At 39.3% G+C, this 25568-nt stretch overlaps 1 protein-coding gene across 8 annotated transcripts in view; it reads left to right on the forward strand.

Annotated features, from left to right (window-relative positions):
• Positions 1-25568, forward strand: part of LOC121434621 (voltage-dependent calcium channel subunit alpha-2/delta-1) — a 380872-nt gene that overhangs the window by 188782 nt on the left and 166522 nt on the right. For all 8 annotated transcript variants that reach the window (XM_041633534.1, XM_041633535.1, XM_041633536.1 and 5 more), the window contains exon 5: positions 19845-19886. In XM_041633534.1, the coding sequence (XP_041489468.1) occupies positions 19845-19886 (42 nt within the window). The remainder of the gene's footprint in view (positions 1-19844; positions 19887-25568) is intronic.

Here is a 25568-nt window from a genome sequence, read left to right on the forward strand (position 1 = left end):
GTACCATAGTCATATTGAATATTAACCCTTGAGATAGCCAGACTGGCCTGTAATTCAAGGTCATCCTGTTTTATTTGCTCAATGTTGAGATTATGGGCACATGCCACCAAGGCCTTGGTATACTACATTTAAACAGACTTTTGAGGAAAAGCCCAACTTATTTTTATTAATGGAAGAAAAAATGCATTGAGCTTTTGTTTTAATCCCACTTTCCCTCGTATCTCACAGAAAAGAATAAGCCTAATGTTATGGTTCATAGACTGTTATTTGAGTATGAATATTAATCACCCCCTCTAAAAAGTTTACTCGGTAATATAAAAATGGTAGTTCTTCAGATTTGCATGCTTTTTAAGAGATACACTTAGTGCTTGATCCCTGCCTCTGCTTCCATCAGTTACTGGATGGAGGTTCTATGATGACAATTAGGGTAGTCATCAATCTGATTACAGGGTAAGACCAGTTCAGATACCCTCTCCACTATTGCTAGGAGTCTTAGCTGGGGTCATCCTTGTGGATTTCCCGGAGCCTTCCCAGCATCAGGTTTCTCCCTATCCCTATAATAACTCCCTCTATCAAGATATATTTTTTATTGCTCTCCATCCCTCCCCCAACTCAGTCATCTCGATCCCTCATGTTCCTTCCCTTTTACCCCCAGGATATATTAACTATTTTACCTTTCTGGAGCCCTACATACATGTCCCTCTCAGGGTCCTTTTTACCTTGCTTCTCTGGGGTCGTGTACTGTAGGTTGGTTATCCTTTGCTTTATATCTAGTATCCACTTTGGAGTGAGTACATACCATGTTTGTCTTTCTGGGTCTGGGTTACCTCACTCAAGATAATTTTTTTTCTGGTTCCATTCATTTGCCTACAAAATTCATGATTTTTTTTAAACCACTGAGTAATACTCCATTGTGGAGATGTGTCAAATTTTCTTTATCCATTTTGCAGTTGAGGGGTGTCTCGGTTGTTTCCAGGTTCTGGCTGTTATGAGTAATGCTGCTATAAAGATAGTTGAGTTGAGCTCCTGAAGTCCACTTGAAAAGAGGGAGAAGGAATCATATGAGCAAGGAGGGGGGGTCAAGAGCATCATGGGGGAAAACCACAGAGACAGCTGACCTAAGCCAGTGGGAGCTCACAGACTCTGGACTGACACCATGGGAACCTGCATAGGACCGAAATAGGCCCACTGAATGTGTAGGTGTAGAAGGAACAGCAGGCTGCGTTCCTGCTGTCTGGCTTTTGGCTGCCTGGCTAGCTTAAGCCCCGAAATAACAACACACAAACTGTATTCATTTAAACACTGCCTAGCCTGTTAGTTCTAGCCTCTTATTGGCTAACTCTCACATCTTGATTAACCCATTTCTAATAATCTGTGTAGCACCACGAGGTGGTGGCTTACCAGGAAAGATTCTAGCCTACATCCGTCTTGTGTCAAAGAATCATGGCGTCTGACTCACTTCCCTTTTTCCCAGCATTCTGTTCTGTCTACTCCGCCTATCTAAGCTGCTGTCCTATCAAAGGCCAAAGCAGTCTCTTTATTTGACCAATGAAAGTAACACGTAGATAGAAGACCCACCTATATCAGTGGGGCTTGATCTTTTTGTGGGGCCCCAAGCAGTGGGACCAGAATCTATCCCTGGTGCATGAGCTGGCTTTTTGGAGCCCATTGCCTGTGATGGGGCACCTTGCTCAGCCTTGATGTGGAACAGAGAGGGTAGGGTTGGAGGTCTGGTCCTGCCTCAACTCGCTATGCCAGACTTTGTTGAGTCCCTAAGGGAGACCTTACCCCCTCTGGAGGAGTGGATGGGAGAAGCGGTGGGAGAAGGAAAGGGAGTAGGGACAGGGGTTGGTCTATAAAATTTAAAAACAATAACTTTAAAAAAAGAGATACATTTAGACCATATTGGGAATCCCTCTATAAAAGAAAGAATGCTAACTGGAAATGTACCATGAAAGCAGATTACACTTAATTTTAGAAGGCACTGGTTACTGAGTTGCTTAAAGATTGGGTTACCGTTGTGTCCCTTGGAAAGGAGGGATCTAGAGCAAATACTTCATTTTAATGCTGTCATACTCTCCTGGGGCTTTATTTGTGAGTTAGCAGTTTGGCAACAAAGGGCTCCCTGCTAGGAAGCCCAAGAAGTCAAGCAAATAGGCACCAAGAGTAGAAGAAAGTCAACAAAATGAGCAATGAAGTAGGCAGGAATAGCACTGCCTAGGCACAAATTTATTTGCAAGGGTTCTTGAGTCAGAGCGAAACCACGGAGAATAAAGTTGGTTAGAGTGGACCAAAGCATTGTATTTTAAATATATTTTAGAATCATGTCACCATATATTATGCTGTTACAGTCTGGCATGCAATTAATGCTTTTGAGCTTGTATGCTGGCAGCAAGTCTGTAACGATAGACAAATTCCTGTGTTGTTCCAAACCTAGTTAATAATTTTTTCCTAACAATCTCCAAAGTGCCAATGACTCTGTGGGTAAATCCTTAGCTGCACAAGGGTGAGGGCCTGAGGTCATATCCCCAGCACTCACAGAACAGCCTGTGTGAGGTGAATTCCTGTTACCCCAGCAGCAGGAAAAAGGAGCTGGCAGAACTGGCGAATCCCAGCAGGTCACTGGCCATATAGTCTTGCCAACTGGTTCAGTGAGAGACCCTCAAAAAATAAGGTGTGTGGATCTAAGGCTCAGTGAGTATTAGGCAGATGCTCTGTTGTTAACTCATATAGCCTCTAAGAAGGCAGCATTGTCTCACAGAATCTCAAAAATGGGGAACTCAGGAGTTAATACTCTTAACCTAAGGATGCATGCTTTATTTATCAGGAAATTTATACCTCAAATTTTAAAATACAACAATACTACCATTATATTGGTAAGTTAAAATGAAAATTAATTTGGTCCAAGAAATAATGTGAACTTTGAAAATAGGTGGATTGGGGGCTCAGGTTGCTTCTTTTGTTATTTACTATCTGAGCCATCGTCTTACCGTTTTCATATCGTACAGCTCTCTTTTTCTGACCACATGAGTCTTTAATTTGATAAACGACGTGACGAGGATTAAAGCCATGACTAGGATTAAAGCCATGGTTTTGTTGGCTATATCCTCTCCACTCGTTGGCTTCCTGAGAGTCTAGCTTCTTGAGGAGGCACTGGCAGGAACCATGCTTTTTTTATTTTTCCCATGACTCTTTGGAGCGTCTGGGTCCATGCCCCCACCTGAAGCATGCCATGTCTGCTCATGAACACCATTTAAGTGTTCAGTGGCAGGACCTCTTAAAAGAACTGCATTTGCTGCTAAGGACATGCACCTCTGCTTACCTCTAGCAGACAGAACTCACCAGAGACAATGCTGCTGCCAACAGCTGTGCTTGACTCTGTTCTTTGTTTAGAATTTCTCTTTTTAAAGCATTTCCAGGCTTCATGTGGAAATTTTTGTCACTTGTTGACACCATTTGTAAGAGAAAGTTTCTGCCCTACCTCGGCCACAGCGGTTTAGTCTCAGAGAAACACACAGAGGCTTATATTAACCATAAACTGGTTGGCCTATTAGTTCAGCCTTATTATTAACTAGTTCTTATCACTGAAATTAACTCATAATTCTCATCTAGCATTAGCCACATGGCTTAGTATCTTACTCAGTGAGGCGTTCTTGCCTTGCTTCCTCTGTGTCTGACTGGTGACTGCCTCTGCCTTTCCTCTTCCCAGAATTCTTAAAAGTCTGATTGCCCTGCCAATACTTCCTGCCTGGCTACTGACCAATCAGCATTTTATTAAACCAATATGAGTGACAAATCTTTACAGTGTACAAGAGCATTTCTTACAGCAAAAGGGTGGGATTTAGAGTGAGCGAAATGGGCCTTTCACAGGGATAAGCTGGAAGTTCCAGCCAAACACTGTCTGTGACTTGTTTGATACTCATCACGTTATGTCTCCACAAGGCTGATTTTGTATGATGACGCATGGAGTTAAGAGAAGCAGGTGTTGTTTTCAGAATCTCCTCGTAGTTGCTGAGAAAACACCTTTCATTTCATTGTATTCTTCAATGTGGGTCAGGCTTTGAGTATATGAAGAAACACATTGCTCAAGAAAAATCTCACACATACTTTCATCACACACACAAAAAATAATGTTGCTCAAGGAAAATCTCACACATCCTTTTCAACACACACACACACACACACACACACACACACACACACAAAATGTCACAATTTTCTTCCATTCTGTCAAGAAGCTTAAGGCTAAATTTAATGCTTAAAAATTATAGACCTTGTAACAAGTATCTTTTTATTTTTCTAAGACATTTTAATTAAAGTATTATTGCTGAAATATTTAATTGCCCTTTTTAATAGTGTCTTTGTAGTTTTCTCCAAGAACAGAAGTATATATCTTAGAACAATGATACTTCACAGGCTTATTAGTGACCATTCTATTGCTATGATAAAACATCGTGACAAAGACAACTTACAATACTGTCAAGGCCCAGCCTCAACAAAAACACCCTTGCCAGGGTAGGGCATGGGGATTTAGAAATATATGTAAAGAATATGAAGACACCTGAAAAATAATAAAACAGAAGGCAGTGAATACTGAAATCATTTGTATTTATTTTTCCATATGCTTTTATACCCAATACAAAAGGAAGAAGAAAACAACAAGACTCCTTTGACATGATACAAAGGAAAAATCAGTTAATTGCTTTAGCTTTCTGCTGTTTAGGGAGTGAAGCCAAAGCCACTCTAGACCAAGTACCCTAAAGGCAGCCATTTCCCAGGTAACCTCAGATTACCAAAGAAGGAGCAAAAGTATTCTTGAATATCCTGACCATCTGTCAGGATGGAATGGATCTCCTTGGCAAGCATCTTAATGTCAAAAGAGCCAAGTAACCACATCCTGAGTCAGGCTGTGTAAGCTATACTTGTTAAAAATTGAACAACCTAAAACTCATCTACGGAAAATATGGAAATAGGCTCACATTTTTGGGGCCTACACGTAAGACAAAGTGTTCAATTGAGATTACATCTCCAAAGGTTAGAGTAATGAGGGAAGAGAAAAGACATGGATGCAGGCACATCTGAGAGCCCACATCCCAAACTGCAAGCAGGAGGCAGAGAGCACACTGGGAATGACAAATGGCTTTTGAAACCTGAGAACAAGCCTCCTGTGACATATCTTCTCCAAGAAGGCCACACCTCATAATCCTTCCCAAAGGGAAAACTTGGTCCTCTATTGGTGGAACTGTGTGGGAAGGATTAGAAGGTGTGGCCTTGTTGGAATGCCTGCATCTCCAGGTGTGCTGGGCTTTGAGATTGTTAAAAGACTGTCATTTGCATTATTCCTTTTTGCTTCCTGATGTGGTTTGCCATGTGAGCTCTTGGCTGCTAGTCCAGCTGCCTGCTTCCGGCTAACTCTCCTCTGCCATAGAGAATTCTAATCTTCTGAAACATAGGCCATCATAAACTCCCCCTATGATTTGCCTTGGTGTGGTGTTTTGGCACAACAATAGAGCAATAACTTGTACAACAGGCTTAGTGACCAGAGAGAGAAATGTAGGAAAACATGTCCAAAACAGCTTTTCAAATTCAAGTCTCTTGATGTCTATGTACAAGATACAGTCATAACCCAGTAGCTGGCTAGATATCAAGGGGTGGTCCTGGGAAGCCCATAACAGCTATAGTTTAAGAGGCAAGGGCAGGAGAATTTGTGTAAATAATGTCACCAATTTATGTTTATCATGTAACAACTATATGGCTGTTTATACTGCTCTATAAATATATCAGTTTTATTCCCCTTTATATCCAAGAGTTATGTCAATAAAGTTTCTATGGAACGTATAATGATCAAATTTCCATTATACAGTTGAAGAAATTATCTTCTGCAACTGTGTGTGTCCATATAAATTAAACCACCATGTTGTAAATTCTGTTCAGAATGCAAAGTCATATTGATTTTATTAATCATGTATAATGTATCACACGGTTCTCTCAGACTTCTTTGTTGTCTTTAAAAACATCTAATTTGCCTTTAGCTTACAAATGATAAGTATTCCAGATTTGATCTTGGACAATGCTGATGGCCTTCATGAGTCCCTGAGGAATCCTGGTTTCTTGTTATCTCATCAAAACAACCAGGAGCAACAAAACTTCAAAAGGAAGAACATTTCCAAGGAGCTGGAGCCCTGAGTTGGGAGGCTCTGCCACCATCTCACCCATTCATCTGCCCTCAGGAATGGCTCAACCTGGGAATGTATTCCTGTTTCCCAGTATGTGAAGCCAGCAGGCTCATAAACTGGAACATACACTTGAAACCACGTGGCCTCTCACACCAAGGAAATCGCCACAGTTACCAGTGAGATGATGAACAGGATAGTCAAGCTCCATTTCAATTTTCTCAAATCATCAGCAATTGGCATACTGCTATTAAGATACCAATGTGGCTATTTCAAAGTTGCTGTAACATGTTTGAAAGAGAGAATTAAATGAAAGATGCCCGGTAGTTCTCTATCCAAAAAACTCCCACTGAGACATAAAATAAGTTTATACAGTTATTGCAGCTGTGCAAAAATGGGGCATGTTGACCTTTCTGGATGGTTAAATTTGCTAAGGCTTGGCTGCATTTGTAATGGGCATGTTGCTCTTTTGAGATCACTCAATTTGAAGGGGATTGTTAAGTGATAAAACATCCTCTCCTCCACCATAAAAGCTTAACAATTGTCACAAATAACTATGTACGCACATGATAGTATTGCATAAAGTAGAATTATAATCTTCAGTGCATAAAATACTACATGCTCATTGACATTTGGATTCAGATAAACAACTCCTTTAGTATAAACTCACTATAATAAATGAAATTCATTGTCTTCATTATCAACTCAATTATCAACTTCATTATCAACTTCGTTATCAAAAACTCAAATTTAATTGAAAGTTTTCTGGCATGCCTTCATTATGAATGCTAACTTTGCTAGATCTTTTCTCCTTGTATAATGCTGAGGTTGATCATTTTTTACCACAAACTATGGAAGTGTATGCTAATTCGGTTAATTTAGTCATGCTACAGCGTATTTTGTTAACAAAATATATAGTTCACACCTCAAAGGAAATAAAAGACTCTTTATTCTTTAGCTGAGTGTGAGCTGTTTGTCCAAGAAATACAGATTTAGATTGCCCTAAATACCATATTTCAATGTGGAAACAGTTTCATGAGGTTTTTATACTTACAGAACAAAAGAAATCATACGCCAACATATTTTTAAAAATATGTTGGCAGGAACATCAGGCAGCAGGGGTAGATCAGAGTCTCAGAGTCCATGTGATGGCATCCTTGGCTTTTGGGTGGGTGAAAACTAGTGATGGGTTAAGTTATTGTATTGGACAAGAATTTGGTTCTGTTTGCAGAGGTGTGAGGTCAGACACATAGTCGGACGGTGAATGGTTACTGATGGGCTAAGGACAGCGCCCCAAATGTCTATACAGCTGCTACATTCAACTCTCCATTATCTCCACTTTCTACTCATTAAATCAGTCTCGTAACACAACAAAACAGGCTGGGTTTCACAGACAACATGTTACAGCATGCACATGTAAAATCTGCAAAACAGGTGCGCTCACCACAGGTAACACGTTTGTAGCACATACTCCTGACCTTCATATAGTGACAGCATATTGAAATATTGAAATCATCTACATGAACAATGTTTTCTTTTATAAAAAGAAAACTCTTAAAGTTTTTCCTAACCTTCTTATTTACTAAAGTCTGATAGAACTTTTGTGCGATTCCCTAAGCGATTTCTAAGACACATCAAAGAGTTGCCCGCTTTTATTGTCCATTACTTGACATTGAAAACACAGGAACAATAAGTGGTAATATTTATAAATTTTGATTAATCTCTTGTACGTTTATCTTGTATCACCGTTTCATTATGTCATGGCGATATAATTCAAATTTAGATTAAAAATGTAAAGTTTAAACTCTCATTTCCTTTGATCTGCTGTCAGTTCCCTTATCTTCTTGAGTGTTTCCAGAGCTGTTATGTCTTCATTTGACAAGTAACCATGAAAGTAGCCAAAATCATCAACATAAGGGAAGGAAGCCAGCCTCCTGGTTTTGTGGGAAGAAATAGTGTCTGTGAAGGTTAATTGGGTGATAATGTGTTCTCTTCACTCTTCACACCTGGGTATTGACTTTGAAATTGTTTGATCTTTTAAATGTAAAATATTTTTCATACTGAGTTTCTTATGTAGTAAAAAAGAAAATATGATCAAACTGAATACATTGATGTGTTCCTTTGTTTTAAACATGTGTGGAATGATATTTTAAAATGTAGACGACTCTAATTAGCCCTATAATCCTTGCAATATTTTGCATATTATTGAAATTGCTTCAACTTAGGTAAACATACTTTTGACACGTTCTTAAGCTCAGGATTCATTCTTCTTTTTAAAATCTCACTTTTATTGTTTAAAAACTACATTTCATAATTCATATTAAACAAAAATAATTGCCTTTTAATGTTAGGAAATCTTTATTTGGTGTTTCAACCTTTTTATTTTATTTGTATATTGCTTAAATAAATATAGCTTGAATAATTTAATAGAAGGCCTTCATTATACTTTTATAAAACATCAAAATAATTTAAATTCTGGATAATAATAAATCTATATTTCCCCTTAAATTTTGAAAAGCCTTTTCAGATAAATTGTGACATTAAGTTATTGCATTCCTTTGATGTTGGAGTTCTTCACCCAATTCATGAAAGAGAAAACAGCTTTGAACAGATAAATCGGTGATTTCCTGGCACCGGTGAAGAATTGGTCCCAGAGTGGAAGGCAGTGACTTACTTGTCTCTCAGCACAGTTGTGTGGCTCCGTTTTATTTTTCCCTTCCTTAGCATGGGCCGTCTGATTCCATTATGTCATTCCCAACTAAACAAAAACAAGCATTTTCTAACAATGTTATTATAAAAATCCAAGTGACTAGTCTACCAGCCTCTACCGTACACACTGTGTGACAAGGGGAAGCTCATGGCTCGACACTCCTACTGAACCTGGCTGGTGCTGAAGAGCATCTGTTGATTTGTCGTCGTCCCCCGCCCCTACCCCAGTGGCTAGCCCAGGTTCTTCTAGCAACTTCTTCCTGTACCTGCTGCCCTATCATCTGATGGCCCACTGATCTGGCTGTGGTGTGTAGGAATGGACATGTTAAAAATGCTGCTGACTAGCATAGAGGGCATCCTCACTCAGTCCTCCTTAGTGAATTCAGTTCATAAAAGGACCCCAGGGAATGGATTTCCAGTCGTTCTTTAACACACACATGTCTTAAATATCTAAATATCTTCATTCTTCTTCTGCTCTACCATGTTCTCCTGCGTTGTTTCCTGTGGTGTCACTGACCTGGGAGAGAAGAGGAGAGAGAGAGAGAGAGAGAGAGAGAGAGAGAGAGAGAGAGAGAGAGAGAGAGAGAGAGAGAGAGAGGAGAGAGAGCGCTTGTGGAAAGCCTAGTAAAATCAACCACCTTGGCAAAGTGGAATGCTGGAGGAGCCCTGATCTAGCCAGCTACAGCAAAGAGTACCTCGGGCTCAGAAGCAGAGGTCCTCTAATGTCAGAAGGTGGCTTTGTCTGTTTATAAAACGCATCAACAGATTGCAGATGCTGAGACACATAACCCCCGAAGTCCTATGTATGTAGAGTTAAGTGTATTTTAGTGTGCGTGAAAAGGTCTATGCTGTCTAAATGAGCCAACGAGCCTAATACCGCTCAGTGGGTTCTTTTGAGCCATTAATATTTCTTCCTTTGCCCTACTCCCATTCCTTGTGTAAGTGTGCTGTCTCTTTACAAACAGTGTGCTTCCGTTACAACTCTGCCTCCTCTCGGGTCTTCATTCATAGGAACTTCTCTGGAGGTGCTGTGCAAACCCCACTGTCAGATGGGATTATCATCTCCTAAGTAGATGACCTCGGGTCAAGTTCTAATCTTAGTGGCTGGTTCCAAATGTATAGCAGGTGAAAAATCAGTCCACCAAGGCCTCCTGTGGAGGGTAAAGCTTGTCAGATGTTTCACTGAGCTTGTAGGGGGAGCAGTCTCATGTGCTGTTGTCTGCTTGCTTGTGAGGCTCTCCAGCCAAGCACTGGCCTGGGTGCTGAAGGCTTCCCTGTCTCTGCCTCCTTGGTCACACAACAGAGCACAGTGTACTATGAGACGGCTACAGGCTTAGGATCTCCGTGCGGTTGGCCTGTGAAGCAGGCCTTCACCCATCATTCCATAATAACCAGAGAGCAACTCCTTATGTTGTCCCTGACACAGTGTTGGTGAACAGCAGACGGCGCCATTGGAAGTATTAGGAGGTGGTATTAGAAGGAAAGCTGAGGGAGGTCATCATGAAGGAAAGCTCCCCCAGGCACACAAGTCTTGAGAGTCCTGCAGGCCTCTCGGTTCTGGTATTCAGCGCGCACCTCACCTGCCCTTTGCTATTCGCTTCCTCTGTGGCTTCACTCTGTTCCTTCTCTTTTGACTTCCTCTTCCAGGCAAACTTAGTTCTCAGCAGCCCTGTTCCTAAAGAGGAGCACCGTGCTCCGTGTTCCTGATGCTGTATTCTGAGAACTAGGTGACAACAGTCTACTGTTCAGACTGCCTAGATTATTCTCTTGCATATGACACAATCCACCTTTAAGTATGGTCCCATTCTGCTTTCAGAAGGCTGGATTTTATGACTTTCGCCTTAAATGAACTAAGGTATAGCCTGCTTTTCAAATGAAACAAAAACGTTTGTTTTAGTGCTGTTTGCTACCTTCTCCCTATTTATCTAGAGTGTGGAAACCCATTGTTTCGGTGGGGAAGGAGGAATAAAAGGAATGGGGAATTCAAGGAGCAATATACTGAAATGTTAATTAAAATTTTAGCATACTATCTTTGGCGATTGGACTCTTCTGTATCTAAAAGATGTTGCCAGCTTTAAGCAATTTAATGCAAATCCCAGCGTGCCCTAGGCACAGTGCGCCCCTGTCTGTGTCTCCGGATGCATTGCTCCTAGTGGCCAGTAGGCTGTGAGATGAATTGGCATAGCAGTGATACCTTTAACATTCTTCAGATCTTGATGTTTGACAGACTCTTTTACACTCAGTAATTAATTCAGTACCATAAAGTGGGCCTTTATATTTCGTTTCAGAGTGGTGATTTTCTAAGATTGAAAATGGTAGATCTGGAGATGCGCTGCTAATTATGGGATGGGACAAATTAACGTGATTTTACCACTAGGACCTCGTGTCATGTGGTCAAGAGCTCTTAGGGTTAATCAGAAGTCAAGAAGAGCTTTGTGTTGTCTAGGCCAGTAGGAAGGACATGCTAAATACGATTTTCGTGGATTAACTATGAGTGATTTTAATGAATCTCACAAAGCTTCCTTGGAACTACAGACTACAGCAGAACAGAACCCGTCCTCCAGCGTGAGGATTGCGCTTGCTTCGTTATGAACTGGAATTCCTTGGGGATTTGGGGCCTGCAGAAAATAACATATTTATCTTCTCATATTCTCCTTTTGCCTTTTCTCAGTGTCTCAGGTCTTCTCTTTATTAAATTCATCTGGAACACTGGAATAGCTCAGAGACAGATTGCTATTAAAGTCTATAAGATGAAGAAATAAATTGGTACTGCTCTTGACGCTTAAAGAAATTGGTCCTTGTTGAGAGCCACGATCCAAAGAACTGTGAAATAAATTTCCACTTAGATCTTCTTGTTGGTTTTCTCTAAGCATACTCTATACTATATTTTATTTGAATTGTGTGTGTTGTATGTTTATGTGGTGTGTGCACACATTTGTTCTATTTGAAACTTTCTTTAAAAGCCGCATATATTTTTTCCATTTTACTGTCTTAATGTGGAATTTCTAATAATTTTCTATAGCTTTTGACAGCCATTACCAGGCAGTCCAGTTTAAAACATATTCAAAACACTCTGTGCCTTTGTAAAGCACTGTCAATGATTCTATTGGAAACACCATAATCTCTCCATTAAAAGTGTCTTTCTTTTTTATAGACATAATTCACATTTCCTATTGGGAGCAGTACAGTTATTTCTTTCAGTAAGGATGGGGTTTCCAATTGTGTCAGTGGTTTCAGTGTAGATATTAAGGATGGAATCCCTCTGGGTAGCTATGCATAATAAAGGCCAGTGGGTCTATTGTTGTTTACTCTTGTCACTTTCCCTAAGAGGCTTTGACTTAATGATCGGTTAATGTATGCTGAGCTATCTAATAATATGTTACTTCACAGGCACTATAATGGAGCTTAACCCGATGATGTTATAAATATGAAAATTACCCTAGGACTAAATGTTAAATAACATGTTTCGTAAGTATCAAAAATAAGCTTACAGCAGGATTACATTGTTTTCCTGTCTTATTCTTTCATTAAGCTAATTACATCAGTATAAAAATTGAATCTGTATTTTAAGATGAACTATAAAACAACATAGGATGAATGACTGTTTTTCAAAGACTAAACACTATTAGGTGAGTTGATTTAGCATCAGACTGTCCTGACTGTCTTTAGGAACTAGTAACCCTGCAGTCATAAAGGCAGGAAGCTCAGGAGGAGACTGGGAAACACAAGTACTTAATTTCGGATGCAAAGACAGGTACCACTGTCAGTTTAGCATCAGTTACCATGACTCTTCCACAAACACAGCTAAGACCCCTATTATATAACATGTGGAACCCTTCACCAATTAGGTTTTTAAAACAATAGTAACATCGTGTGTTTAGAAATCACAGGTTTGGCATGAATAAAATTTACTAGACATTTATTCTTAAATGTTAAAGCTTTATACTTGGATTTGATCTTAGTTCTGAGACCTCAGACTTTAACATAAGTATTCCTCAGAGAACAAGTTTTATAGTACCTGGCATGCAGAAGCTGTCACTCATAATATACATTTCTAAGACGGAGTAGCCTATTTTGCCCAGATTTGATTTTGATTCCCAATAGATACCAAGAGACTAAAGTAATTTATCTCTCAACTAGGGAGCATTTTAAACTTCACCAAGCGGCATTATTATATGAGAATGGTCCATATAAGTGCATTTATTTCAAGCAGATAATGCGCGTCTAACTTGCGGGCTTAAAATCAGGAGCAAAATGATTTGTTTTTGTCATCTAAGATGACTTAATTTTGAAAAATAGCTCTCTGTAGGTTTTGCCAGTCTAAGATCTAGTTGTAGCTGTTGCTGGCTTTATCCCATAATGTTTTACCTTGCTGTGAGAACCATCGGAAGCAATTGCTTCTATCTGGACTCTTTTCTTAGGTGATGATGTTCAAAACCTTTAGTTCTAGTTAAGAAACAAGATAAACTTATTCTATCACCAATACCTATGGCTTTTAGTTTATACGCTATAGTTTAATTAAACCTGCAAATAAACCTAGTCTGGCTACTTCCTCAAAGGAAGGACTCAGGGAACTTTTAGTGAGGCTAGGTAAGTAATTAACAATCTCTTCTCCCCCGCCCCTCTTTCTCATTAATAAGGAGGAAATATAGTTAATTCTTTGAGATGTCTAATTATCTGCCACCTCCAAATATCAAGAGAGATTAATCGTAGCACATTTAGGTATTACTGGCCCTCACCTGAGACTTCTTGCCACTTAGGAGCTGAAATGGGCTCCTGTGCTCCCTCAGGAGGAACGTAGCTATCAGTCATCCTGTTCTCCAGCCCATAGCCCTAAGTAGGTAGTCGGAATAATTGCCGACGGTCATGGTTAGGACTAGGCAAGTATACTCATTTGCCGTTATTGTTTCTGCTACGTAAACTACATACTATGGTATGTGGAGAAAGTAACCTAATCCGAGTGCAACAAATCCATTCAAGTCATGGAGCTAGTTACACTGAAGTAATTGTCGAGGGTTTGGGATCGGACTGCTATGCTATCTAGAAATCTTTCTAAACAAAATTTCTAGTGGACTGGAGGCAGAGGATGCTGTCAGGGGAGAAGGAATCGGCCTGAGATGTTGGCCTCTTCTTGAAGCGGTGGTCCTAAGGCCACATCACATTCACTGGTGGTGGTCCTAAGCCACATCTCATTCACTGGCGGTGGTCCTAAGGCCACGTCACATTCACTGGTGGTGGTCCTAAGCCACATCTCATCCATTGGCAGAGAAGATGTACAGTGATAAGGTGTGTCTCTCTAGGTGTTGCTCATTCCGCTAAGGTCTGTCACCTTCCCAAATCAAGAACAGGGGTTTGACTTGGTGGCTCATCATTGTCTTAACTTCTCCAAAAACACATTTGTCTTAAATATAAATATATTTAGACCATGTAAAAAAAAACTATGTTAAGAATTAACTCTTTTAAAATAGAAAATTTTACAGATTAGGCTCCAAAAAGGGATGAAGATGTTTAGTTTACATTATAATTTTATGACTAATTCAGTGTAACATAACTGTATGTGCATATATATAAATAGTTTGTATATTGCACATATATTTAAATTTAAATTATACACACATATGCAGCATTTGAATTTTCAGTTAATTTTAACATATCAAGTATAATGAATGATGTCATCTCAAATCCAGAAAACCTGGTATAATTGCATAAAATTTAAATAAATTTCAGATTATCATTTTCCAAAACAGGTTTAGGAAAAATGAACAATTTCTAAAAGTATAGTTGAATAACAGGATTTATATAAATTGCAGTACAGTAAAAATAAGAATATATTAGAAATGCTTAAACTTGTAGTAATAGGGGCGGCAGGGCTGCGTTCTCAGCACCCCCGGCCGCCTGCCCGGCTAGCTTATGCCCAAAATAATTACACAGACACTGTATTCTTTTAATCACTGCTTGGCCCTTTAGCCCTAGCCCTTACTGGCTAATCCTGTTATCCCGATCAACCCATCTCTAATAATCTGTGAGAACCGGTCTTACCGGGAAGATTCTAGCCTAGTCCATCCTGGGTCAGAGCTTCATAGCGTGCGTCTGCCCAGGAGCCAGGAGCATGGCATCTCTCCCAGGCGTCTACTCCCGAGAGGAGAGCAGTCGAGTCTCTGAGCTCACTTCCTCTTCCTCCCAGCGTTCTGTTCTGTTTACTCCTCCCACCTATCCTCTAACCAATAAAATGGGCCAGGGCAGTTCCTTTATTAGCCATTGACCTTCCTCCACCACAAACTTGAATTTTTAAGAGTTTTATTTTGCTTGATTGAGTTTACATTTCACATAAAATTTATCTCAGCATAATCAAAATGTTTGGTTTGAATTACTAGCGTGCCCATCATACTTGATTGTCTCCTGACCACCTGCAGGACCCTCCTGCATGGGAGGCTTAAACTCATTGTGTGATCACACAGAGGACACAATTTGAAAAATCAGTTGCGTCCCTTGACTTTGGGACTGTCTACCAAATGTGATCCTACACTTGTAGGGTGTCCTGCCTAATTGAACTGTTTCCAGCAAGAGAAGGGGGTTTGGATGCATTTCCTGATGTCCTGACATGGCCCAATGATGCATACATAAGTCTCTGTTGACACGACTGTTGTGAAAGGAATTTAACACGGCTTCACTCGGTCCTCTACCTGCTCTGATTCTGTAAATGCAAGAAGCACATGCTCCAAGATGAAGTCTGCAATGCAGAGTAACTTCCTCTACGTTTCAGTTGTCGGGATCCGCACTCCAGAACTGAAAATTGTCTCTGAAACCTAAAGGACTGCTTGGCAAGTGGAATCAATAAAGCAGTGATTAGGTGTGGGTCTCGGGGGGACTTGGGAGTGTGTCCTGCTTTGTATCTAATTCGCTCACAAAGTATGCTGTAACAAGTTCCAGGAATTGGAAATTCTGCGCTCATTAAAGTTCACTACCCAGTCACTTCAAAAATCAATATTTTTTTTTAAAGTTCAGTCAATCCTTTTTGAAACAAATTGCAGTTTATGGGTTTTAATCCAGGAGATGAAGCATATGTTCCAATATTTACAGTTTGGGGTTCTTCAGTCTTCACAGAGACTCTCATAGTCTTCTCAGTCTCTGAGATAAGACTTTTGAAAAGATAGGCTTTTCAAATCAGAAACAACAGATAGATACTGAGCTCTGAAACTTAGGAAGCAAAACTTCGTGGAGATGCATACATTCAGACACACGCTGAGACCTGTGAACATGTGAAGAAGGTGACAGCTTTTCAGAAGATTTATAAGTGTGCGTGTGCGCGTGTGTGTGAGTGAAAATGTCCAGAGACCTTAAGAGGACTTGGGGTTTTCTGGAGCTTAGAGAGACATAAGCCAGCCTGTGTTCCCATAAAAGAGCAGAACACACGGTTAACTGTAGAGCTGTTTGTCCAGACTTCCAAAGTGACAATTAACTACTTTTTTCTAAATGTCACGACTTTCACGTATTTTTTTCTATGAAGAAGCTATAATAACATAGTATGTAGTCTATTTATTTATTTATTTATTTATTTAGTCTGTTTTTGCATTACAGACAGAGTCCCCTCCCTCTTCTCCTGCCAGAGCCCCATCCAGTCCTCCCTTCCCAACCCATCTACCTCTCCTTTGCTCTTAAGAAAAGGGCAGGCCTCCCATGAATATCAACCAGCCATGGTCTATCAAGTTGCAGTTTGAGACTAGGAGCCTCCTTTGCTATTAAAATTGGGCAAGGCAACCTGGTAGGAGGAAAGGGTCCCAAAGACAGACAACAGAGCAGAAGACAGCCACTGCCCACATTGTTAGGAGTCCTACCAAAAGATCAAGCTACAGAACTGTAATATATGTACAGAGGGCCTGTGTACCAAGTCTCTGAGTCTCTGAGTCTCTGTGAACCAAGGTTAGTTGATTCTGTGGGTTTTCTTGCGTCTTTGACCCCTCTGGCTCCTTCAACCCATCCTCTTCTTCTTCCTCGGGATTTCCCTAAGCTCTGCCTAATGTTTGGCAATGGGTCTCTGCCTCTAATTGCATCAGTTGCTGGGTGAAGCCTCTCTGATGACCCTTCGGCTAAGCTCCGATCTATGGGTATAGCAGAATATCATTAGGGATCATTTCATTGACCATTTTTTGTTTTGTTTTGTGTTGGGCAGTTGTATTTGGTTCTAGCCTAAGGTGCCTGGGTTGTTCCACCTCTGGGTCCTAGCCCTTCAACCAACGTCAGGGATGAGTTTCCTCTCATGGCATGGGTTTCAAGCTGGATCAGTCTTTCCATCTTCTGCTATCTTCTCCAATTTCTGTTTTTCAAATATCTGAAGTTCTTGTCATACAGGTCTTTCACTTGCTTGGTGCAGGTTATAAGGTATTTTATACTCTTTCTTGCTCTTGGGAAGGGTGTTGTTTCTCTGATTTCGTTCACAGCCCTTTGTCATTTGTACATAGGTGGCTACTGACTTTTTTGAGTTAAGTTTGGATCCAACAATTTCTCTAAAGGTATTTATGAACTATAGAAGTTCCCTGGTAGAATTTTGGGGTTTCTTATATGTCTATCATATGATATCATCTACAAATAGCAATATTTTGACTTCTTCCTTTCCAATTTGTATCCCCTTGATTTACTTTAGTTATCTAATTGTTCTAGCTAAAACTTCAAGTACTGTATGGAATAGGTATGGAGAGGGTGAGTACTCTTGTCTAGTCCCCGGTTTTAGTGGAATTGCTTTAATTTCCCTCAGTTTGTGTTTTCTTTTTCAATTTTCAATTTTAATTTTCAAGTCTTGAATAATTTTCCTCACTTTGTTTTTTCTTTGTATTCCTTAATGGGTTTATTGATTTCCTCATAATTTCTTCCACTTCTTCAAGTTAGTTTTTAATTTCCTCTTTAAGGTCCTCTATCATCTTCACAAAGTTTCTTTTAAGGTTGTTTTCCTGTGTTCCTGCTGCATTAGCATATTCAGGTCTTTCTGGCAGGATAGTTGGGCTCTGCTTGGGCCATGTTGCCTGGGCTCTTGCTTACTGTATTTTTACACTGGTGTTTAGGCATCCAGATTTGGGATCATTAGGTTTAATTCCCAATTTCTGAATTTGTTTTCTGTGTGTGTGTGTGTGTGTGTGTGTGTGTGTGTTTCTTTTCCCTGTTTTCTGTTACTTCTTTGGCCTTGTAGTCTTTTGTGACCTGGATTTTTGATGACTAGTGTGACCTCTGATCTTTTAGGTTATCTGTCCAGGTTGGGAACTGGCGTTCAGGAAGCTTGCTTGGCATTTCTTTCAGTAAGGGGACCTCTTTTCTTCTGACTGGTGTGGTCTGAACTTAGCAGTGACAGTCAGCCAGGGTGGGGGGAACACCCAGCAGGGGTGGGGCTGTTGAGGAAGGAGGTATTGTGGAATGGGTCTTAGAGAGCAGTATTTTGGGAGCATGTCAGTTTTACTGGCAAGGGGGAGAATCCTCTACATATTTAGTGACTGGTGCGGCCTGCAACTATGGAATAGGAGTCACAGGAGGTGAGGGCAGGGCTCAGCAGTGGTGGGGGTGAGGAGGGAGGAAAGCAAGAGCTGTGGGATGGATCTTGGGGAACTGAACCTATGGAACGGGCCAGCTCGGCTGGCTGGTGGGGCACTCATCTCTTTTACTGAGGCCTGTACCTCAACTTACTGTCTTTAAAATAGAGCCCAAGTAAATTTCCTCTAAAAAATAGTGGATTATTGATTTCTATTATTGCAATTTTGGAATTATCCATGCTGGCAAATGTTCACGACACAGAAAAAAAAATGCATCTTTATATAGTGTCCAATTTGCCGCGACAGATATGCAGAACTAATCTCCCAATGCAAGAAAAGGATTGAAATCCCTGACAGTCAGTTTTGTTCTTTTATAATGTCCTTCTGGCGAATAGTTTAGAGTTCCGTTTAATATTTTCAGTATTTTGGAGGCCAGAGAGATGGACCAACAATTTAGAGACTTGGTTATACTTGCAGAATATCTGAGTTCAATTTCCAGAGCCTCCATGGCAGCTCATGAGTGCCAGGGGATCCAGCAGCCTCCTCTGCCCCCCACGAGCACTAGGCATGCACATGCTACACACATGTGCACGAGAATAAACAGTCTCGCACATAAGATAAACCACATCTGGAAGTACTCACTTTCAGTATATTTCAGCAACCGTGTTCTGTGGACCTGTCTGTTGTTTATTCTTGGGAAGTGTGCACACTCATTTACTACTTCACAAGAATTGAAATAATTTGCTGTGATTTTTTTCGAGACAGGGTTTGTGTAGCACTGGATATCTTGGAACTCATTCTGTAGATCAAGCTGGCCTCAAACTCACAGAGATCCACCTGCCTCTGCTTCCCAAATACTGGAATTAAAGGCATGCACGACCAATACCCAGCGAGAAATAATATTCTAATCTAATTTGATAGTTATATAATCTGACAGTTATATGATTTGGTACCCTTTACTATCTGAATTCAGATACTTAAATCTGATGAACAATTTCTGAGATTGCATAATATGTCTTCAGATATTGATACTGTAGAAAATTATATATGAAGATTAAAAATTTTTAACACTAATAAAAAAATTGTTTTACCTAATTTTAGTAAGGTTCCTTATTTATTATATTTATGTCTATATCTGGGTATACCAAGTGAGCACTCACCATGAAGTCCTTATGTTCTTTAGGACGAAATTTCTCAGTCCTGTACTGGATCGTTTCTTCGTTGCAGGATGTGTTGCCCTGGTTGCCCTAGTGGACTGACTGCCTCAGGGTTTCTATGAACGTTAGAGGGTCTATGGCTTTCGTAGGATAGAATTTAAAAGCAATTCTGCTCATTACTTAAAATAGTCAATGAGTTTGTTCCTTAAAATAGTCAAAAGTGTGTTGTTAGGTCCAGTATTTCTTGTTTATACTCTCTAATCAATGCAACATTCTTCTTTTCTTTTTAGAGCAATGAAGTTGTCTACTACAATGCTAAAGATGATCTTGATGTGAGTATTGATTTCTTATATTAAATTATTACTTAACTGTGATTGGATTTGATATGTTTAAAGAGAATGATAGATGGCAAAAGCAAAACAACAGTTAGATGTATCGAGGTGATGATGGGTGTTATACTTATCTGAAATGTACTGACTGCATGCAGGCCTTTCTGTATTAGAAATAGCTTTCTAGGTGTTTGTTTCTGAATCAGAACGCCCTGTATGGGCCTTAGCGTGTGCTGGAGTGACTTAGATATGTGTATTACCTTTGCAAGGCTGAGCACAGAATATTGTGTAGGGAGAATGAAAAAAATGTAAAATAAGTAGAGTTGACCTTTCAAATAATTTACATATGTGTTATCATATCTGTATATCATATATACACACTGATACATTACTACTCCCAGAATATGCAATTTTACTAATATCTTCAAATACGAGATTTAACTGAGTACTAAAATTTCTGGTATCCTATTAACCATCTTATACAAATTATCTTAATTTGTACGATAACACTGTGAAAAACACATTTTCCCCTACCATAGGTAAAATCCTAGGTATTTTATTGTATTTATTTATTTTTAAATTTTGTGTGTAAGAGTGTTTTACCTGTATTTTTGTATGCACGTATGTGTGCGATCCGTATGTGTGCACTTCCTAGTTTCGCGAAGGACCTGGGTTCTGTTCCCAGCATCCACATGAGCGCTCACAACCATTTGTAACACCAGTTCCGGGGATCTGATTCCATATTCAGACTTCTGCGGGAACCGCTGTCAGAAAGAGAGTTAGAATAAAAATTAGGATTTGTTATTTGAAGCTAATTTGGCTGCGGATTTGAAGGTGAGCTAGGTAGGTATAGTTCATGGGAGGCTTTGGAGGGGAAAGCGAAGGAGAGGGTGCTATGAATATAATCTCAGAAACAACAAAATGCAAACTCATCCCTAATTTTCTTGCTAGTAAATTAACTATCTTTTAGTAAACATTTAATTCATGAAAATATGGACCCTGATATCCCATGTCCTCTATAGTGTTACTTTATGATAATGACACTTAAATATAGCAAGTAACTGTTTTGTTCTAGGGCTCATACAAGCAATTCCATTTCCTGCCAAGCAGAGCGGCTCTGCTTAGTTAGATCTACCTGTAAGTCGCCAGTTCGCTTTTATTTCACACTCAGAAGAGCAACGCTGACTTTTAGTTAAGTAACAACCCCGTTTGCCCTCATCGTGGTTCCCGGCTAGAATGTTCACTGATCATGACTAGCGTAGCGTGCATGCGTTTTGTATCTGGAATCCTGTAAGCACATCTAACGTTTTCTTCACAGTTTACATGCAGAGATGGCCTCTCAAATATTGAAAAAAAAAACCCACACGTTTGTTGTTCTTTATTTCTGCTATTTCAGTATTTTTAAAAAGCCACTCTGTAATAGAGAAAGGAATCTGTGGGAGTGGAGCTATGGACTGAGCTGTATTTTCTGCTGCTTCGTCCTAACCAAAATAAGTTCATTATACTGTTGGGTGTTAGTTATGCTTATAAAATAATGCATTTTTAGACAGATTTCAATAAATTTAATCAAAAGTTTATAGATATCAAAAATCAACATCTATGTTTAAATCCAAAAACTATTATTAAGTATTTGGAGGAATATTATTTATTTATGTACACACTGATAGACAATGGACAGAGACTCTTATATAGTACATAGAAAATAATAGAATTCAGAAACCAAGGCATGCTCAGATGGGCCTGACATTCTCGTTACCCAGAGGTTATCAAGTGCTATTAAAGTTCTAAAGGTTTGGCTGGGGAGCTGATTCGTGGTTACAGTGCTTGCTCCCCAAGCTTGAGGACCCGAGGTCTGGCTCTCAGCCCTCACTTCAGGAGCTGACGCTGCTGCTGGCATCTGTCCACCTATCACAAACCTCGCAGGATTGTTGCTCAGCCAGTGTAGCCAATCGATGGGATGGATCCTTCATAAAGAACCTGGAGAGTGATTGAGGACACTGAACATTGACTTCCACCCTGCACAGGCACATAGCACACACACATAAAGCCCCATCCAAGTTAACAGTTGACATGAGCTGTTATGAGTTCGTTCTACTCCTATCTTGGATTCTGATGAGAGTATTTATTTTATGGAGGATATACTTGACATATGTAAAGACTCTGGGCATATTATAAAATTTAGTACTTAAAAGGAAGGAGATAAGACATCTAAAAATTTCTTACGCAGTTATAAATATCTTATTTTTATCTTACTTTAAATTTTTTCCTATTAACTTGTTTAATTTGCTTTTGTCACTATCTTCTGTGTAGGTTTTGTGAGACAGCGTCTTGCTATGTAAGGGTGGCAGGTATTGCAGACATGTGCAACCGTGATCAGCCTCACAAGCATCCACGTGCCTGGCCTAGAAAGTAGTAAAATTATTTACTATGCTGTTAAATAGATGTTAGATAATAATTTGAGTTGATGTGATACCATAAAATGAACTCTTATGGTGAGGAAGGAAAATGTCCCTTCTTGAACATTCAAATGCAGAGCAATATAATACATATATATGTGTATTATTATTTTAAATAAAATTTCGATTTTGCATATCATTTACAGAATAATTAGACCAAATTCCACTGCTCTTTTCAGTTTATAAACTAATAATTTCCTGCAGCACTGTGTGGCATTGTATGAAAAGAACACTCAGCACATTAAAGTTGCTTTTTCGTTGTCTTGATCAGTTTCATCTACCAGTATTCACCTTCTGTCCTACACATGGGTAAAGCATGTTGTTCAAAATTCTTAGACCTCGTTGAAATATTCTGAGATTCAATTATCGGAAATATATGGATATGAATATGTATTTTCGAATATTGGCGAAATTAAATTTTTTCACGCCCATTTGAGTAACAGTTGCCTGACATATTTAAATTTTATTACTTTGTGACGATATTAGCGTATCAGTATAAAGTTTTTATAGTAAGTTAGAATATATTTTGTTTGCAGTTAAAAATTTTAAGAGTATTGTATTAATTTTTAATGTACTTACCAACATGTCTATATAAGGAATTTGTGCAGATTTCCTTTTAAATACAAATTTAAATATTTAAGACAGCTTAAAAGCCAAGAGCAGAAGCCAGAGAGATGGCGGTAGCTGTAAAAGAGCTTGTTGCTCTTGCGGAGGACCTGAGTTTTGTCAGGAGATCTACATTGGGGCTCTCACAGCGGCATGTGACCCTAGCTCCAGCAGATCAGATGCCCTCTTCTGACCTCCACTGGGACCTAAACTCATGTCCCCTTCCCCTCTCCACAGACACAGATACATGTAATTCAAAATAAAATGAACAAAACTAACTAGTGGGTGGAACACTTTACTAAGTATTTGAGAAAATGCTTTCGTTGCACCTAAATGATTACATAATCAAAATGAATGCTGTACAAATAATTCCTGCTCAAAACAGTAATATAATTAGTGAAAATTGTAATTCGGAGGAATTGCTGCAAAGACATTAAGTTACTTACAGAAGGCTTTTGAGAAATAATATGGCTGATAGATACTATTTTATGCTAAGTTTTAACTTGAATTGAACCAGATGAAGAACCTTCTATATAATCCAGTATAGTGATTTGCAATATTTTATGTCTTTTCTGAAAATTTATGAGGAATTATGGCAATATAATTAAATTACCTGAAAAATATTTTGATTACTCTCTTATGTAATTTTCTGGGTACCAGGGAAAGTGTGGGAACTCATAGTTGCTCTTTAGACTGTCCAGGATCGTATTTGGCTGTTAGCCAGTTTTTCACAGTCTCTCTCTCAGTCTCCCCCCCCCCCTTATTCCACACAAAGGAGTTGGGTGACATTCGAGGAAATCACTCTGCGTTCCAGAGCCTGTTATGAAGACGGTTGCCCTCACCACTTCCTTTCACACCCATGTTTGCAGCCCATAATGAACTCTGCAATTCATAGCAAGGAGACACAGAATTCAGATTTTCTCCCTTAGGTCAATAGATCTCAAGAAAATATTGAAGCTGACTATTTAAACAAAAAAAAAAAATAGAGAGAGAGTAGTAATTAGGGAGATAGTGTTTCTCGACATGTTTCCAACTGCTTTCCTCAGTGTATGAGAGCTAGTGGCAATTTTCCTCCCGCTCATCATTTAAATGTACTTTTATATGGAATATTTAGAGATGGGTCTCAAATACATGTCTGAATTATCTAAATGATATCAACTCTTTTGCTTCTAAGTTTTAAATAGACTTTGAATCATGCAACACATTATGAGTACATAAATGTTCCTAAACATCACGTCCATAAATCCTTCCCATTGTTAAGGTCATTGAATATATATTATTGACTTTGGTGTTTAAGAACTTGCATAGTCTTCCTAGAATCTGCTAAGCAGACAATGTTTGGTATTGAAATGGCTTTCCTCTTGGAGGTGCCACCAAGTTTGATTCCTTTGGGTTCCAGCTCAGAGTATTATTTCCAAGACGGCAGCTTCGTGTGCTTAAAGCTGCTGGCGTGGCTCTGAGAAATTCAAGCACAATGTGGTCACCTGTGAAAGGGTCTTCTTCCTCTAGCAAGTCATTGACTCTAAGCGCAAATCTCATTTTACATAGCTATGAAATGACTTAAGAACTAATAATATCTTGGGGCTGGAGAGATGGCTCAGCAGTTAAGAGCATTATCTGCTCTTCCAAAAGTCTTGAGTTCAATTCCCAGCAACCACATGGTGGCTCACAACCATCTGAAATGAGGTCTGGTGCCCTCTTCTGGCCTGCAGGCATACACACAGACAGAATATTGTATGCATAATAAATATTTTTTTAAAAAGAACTAATATCTTAGCTGCATTCTAAGCATTTTTCTTTTTGTTCTCCATGCTTTGTTTCATTCTCAAAGAGCCCAGTTTTTACTATCCACACCTCACCCTAGATATGCAGTAGTTACGATGATAAAGGATAAAAATTTAAATAGACACATTGAAAAAAATGACCTTTGTGAATCTCTCTTTATCAAAAACTAAAAATATTTTATGTTATTCTGTTTCCTGTAGTTATCAATATGATATCCTTGCTCAGGGATGTCTCTAGTAGAAAGTTAAGTATTTAGTTTCGTTGCTTGGGAGAATGACTTAGAATAGAGTTTTATGTTTAGCTTACAAATCAAATTTGAAAATGAGTGGCTGAAATGTCCTAACAAGTGTGAAACTACATGTATATGACAGTGCAGAGTTCAACAGAATAATTTGATGTGCTCCAACAGTGTTAAAACAAAGTTAGTGTGACTACCTTTCCACATGACGTGTCCTTCAGCACGTCACAGTCCCCCTACCTAGGTCCTGTTATCTTAGCCTCAAGATACTTCCCAAATGTAAACATTGCAAATCAATGGAAAGACATAAATACAGAATAGAAATCCCATAGCACCAGATTCTAATGGACCAAGAAGGATATGGATTTGGGGTGACAATAGGTGACAAGTGGCTGGAAATGTAGAAGTAGCTTTCATAACAGAACTAAATCAGAGAAAGGCCATGAGTTCAGCCCTCGTTGGGATCATGACTAAATTTAGACTCTTCAGTTTCTGTGTTTTTCAACATGTGGCATGCTGACATGTCTCCACGCTCATATCTGTCATAAAGATTGATATGTTTAAGTACTGGTCATTGCTGTGTTCATGAAGATGCTTCAT

This window comes from Microtus oregoni, unplaced genomic scaffold (genome assembly GCF_018167655.1).
Source record: "Microtus oregoni isolate MIOR12 unplaced genomic scaffold, Mior012 000044F_ref0000062, whole genome shotgun sequence".
In the NCBI taxonomy this organism is placed as follows: domain Eukaryota; kingdom Metazoa; phylum Chordata; class Mammalia; order Rodentia; family Cricetidae; genus Microtus; species Microtus oregoni.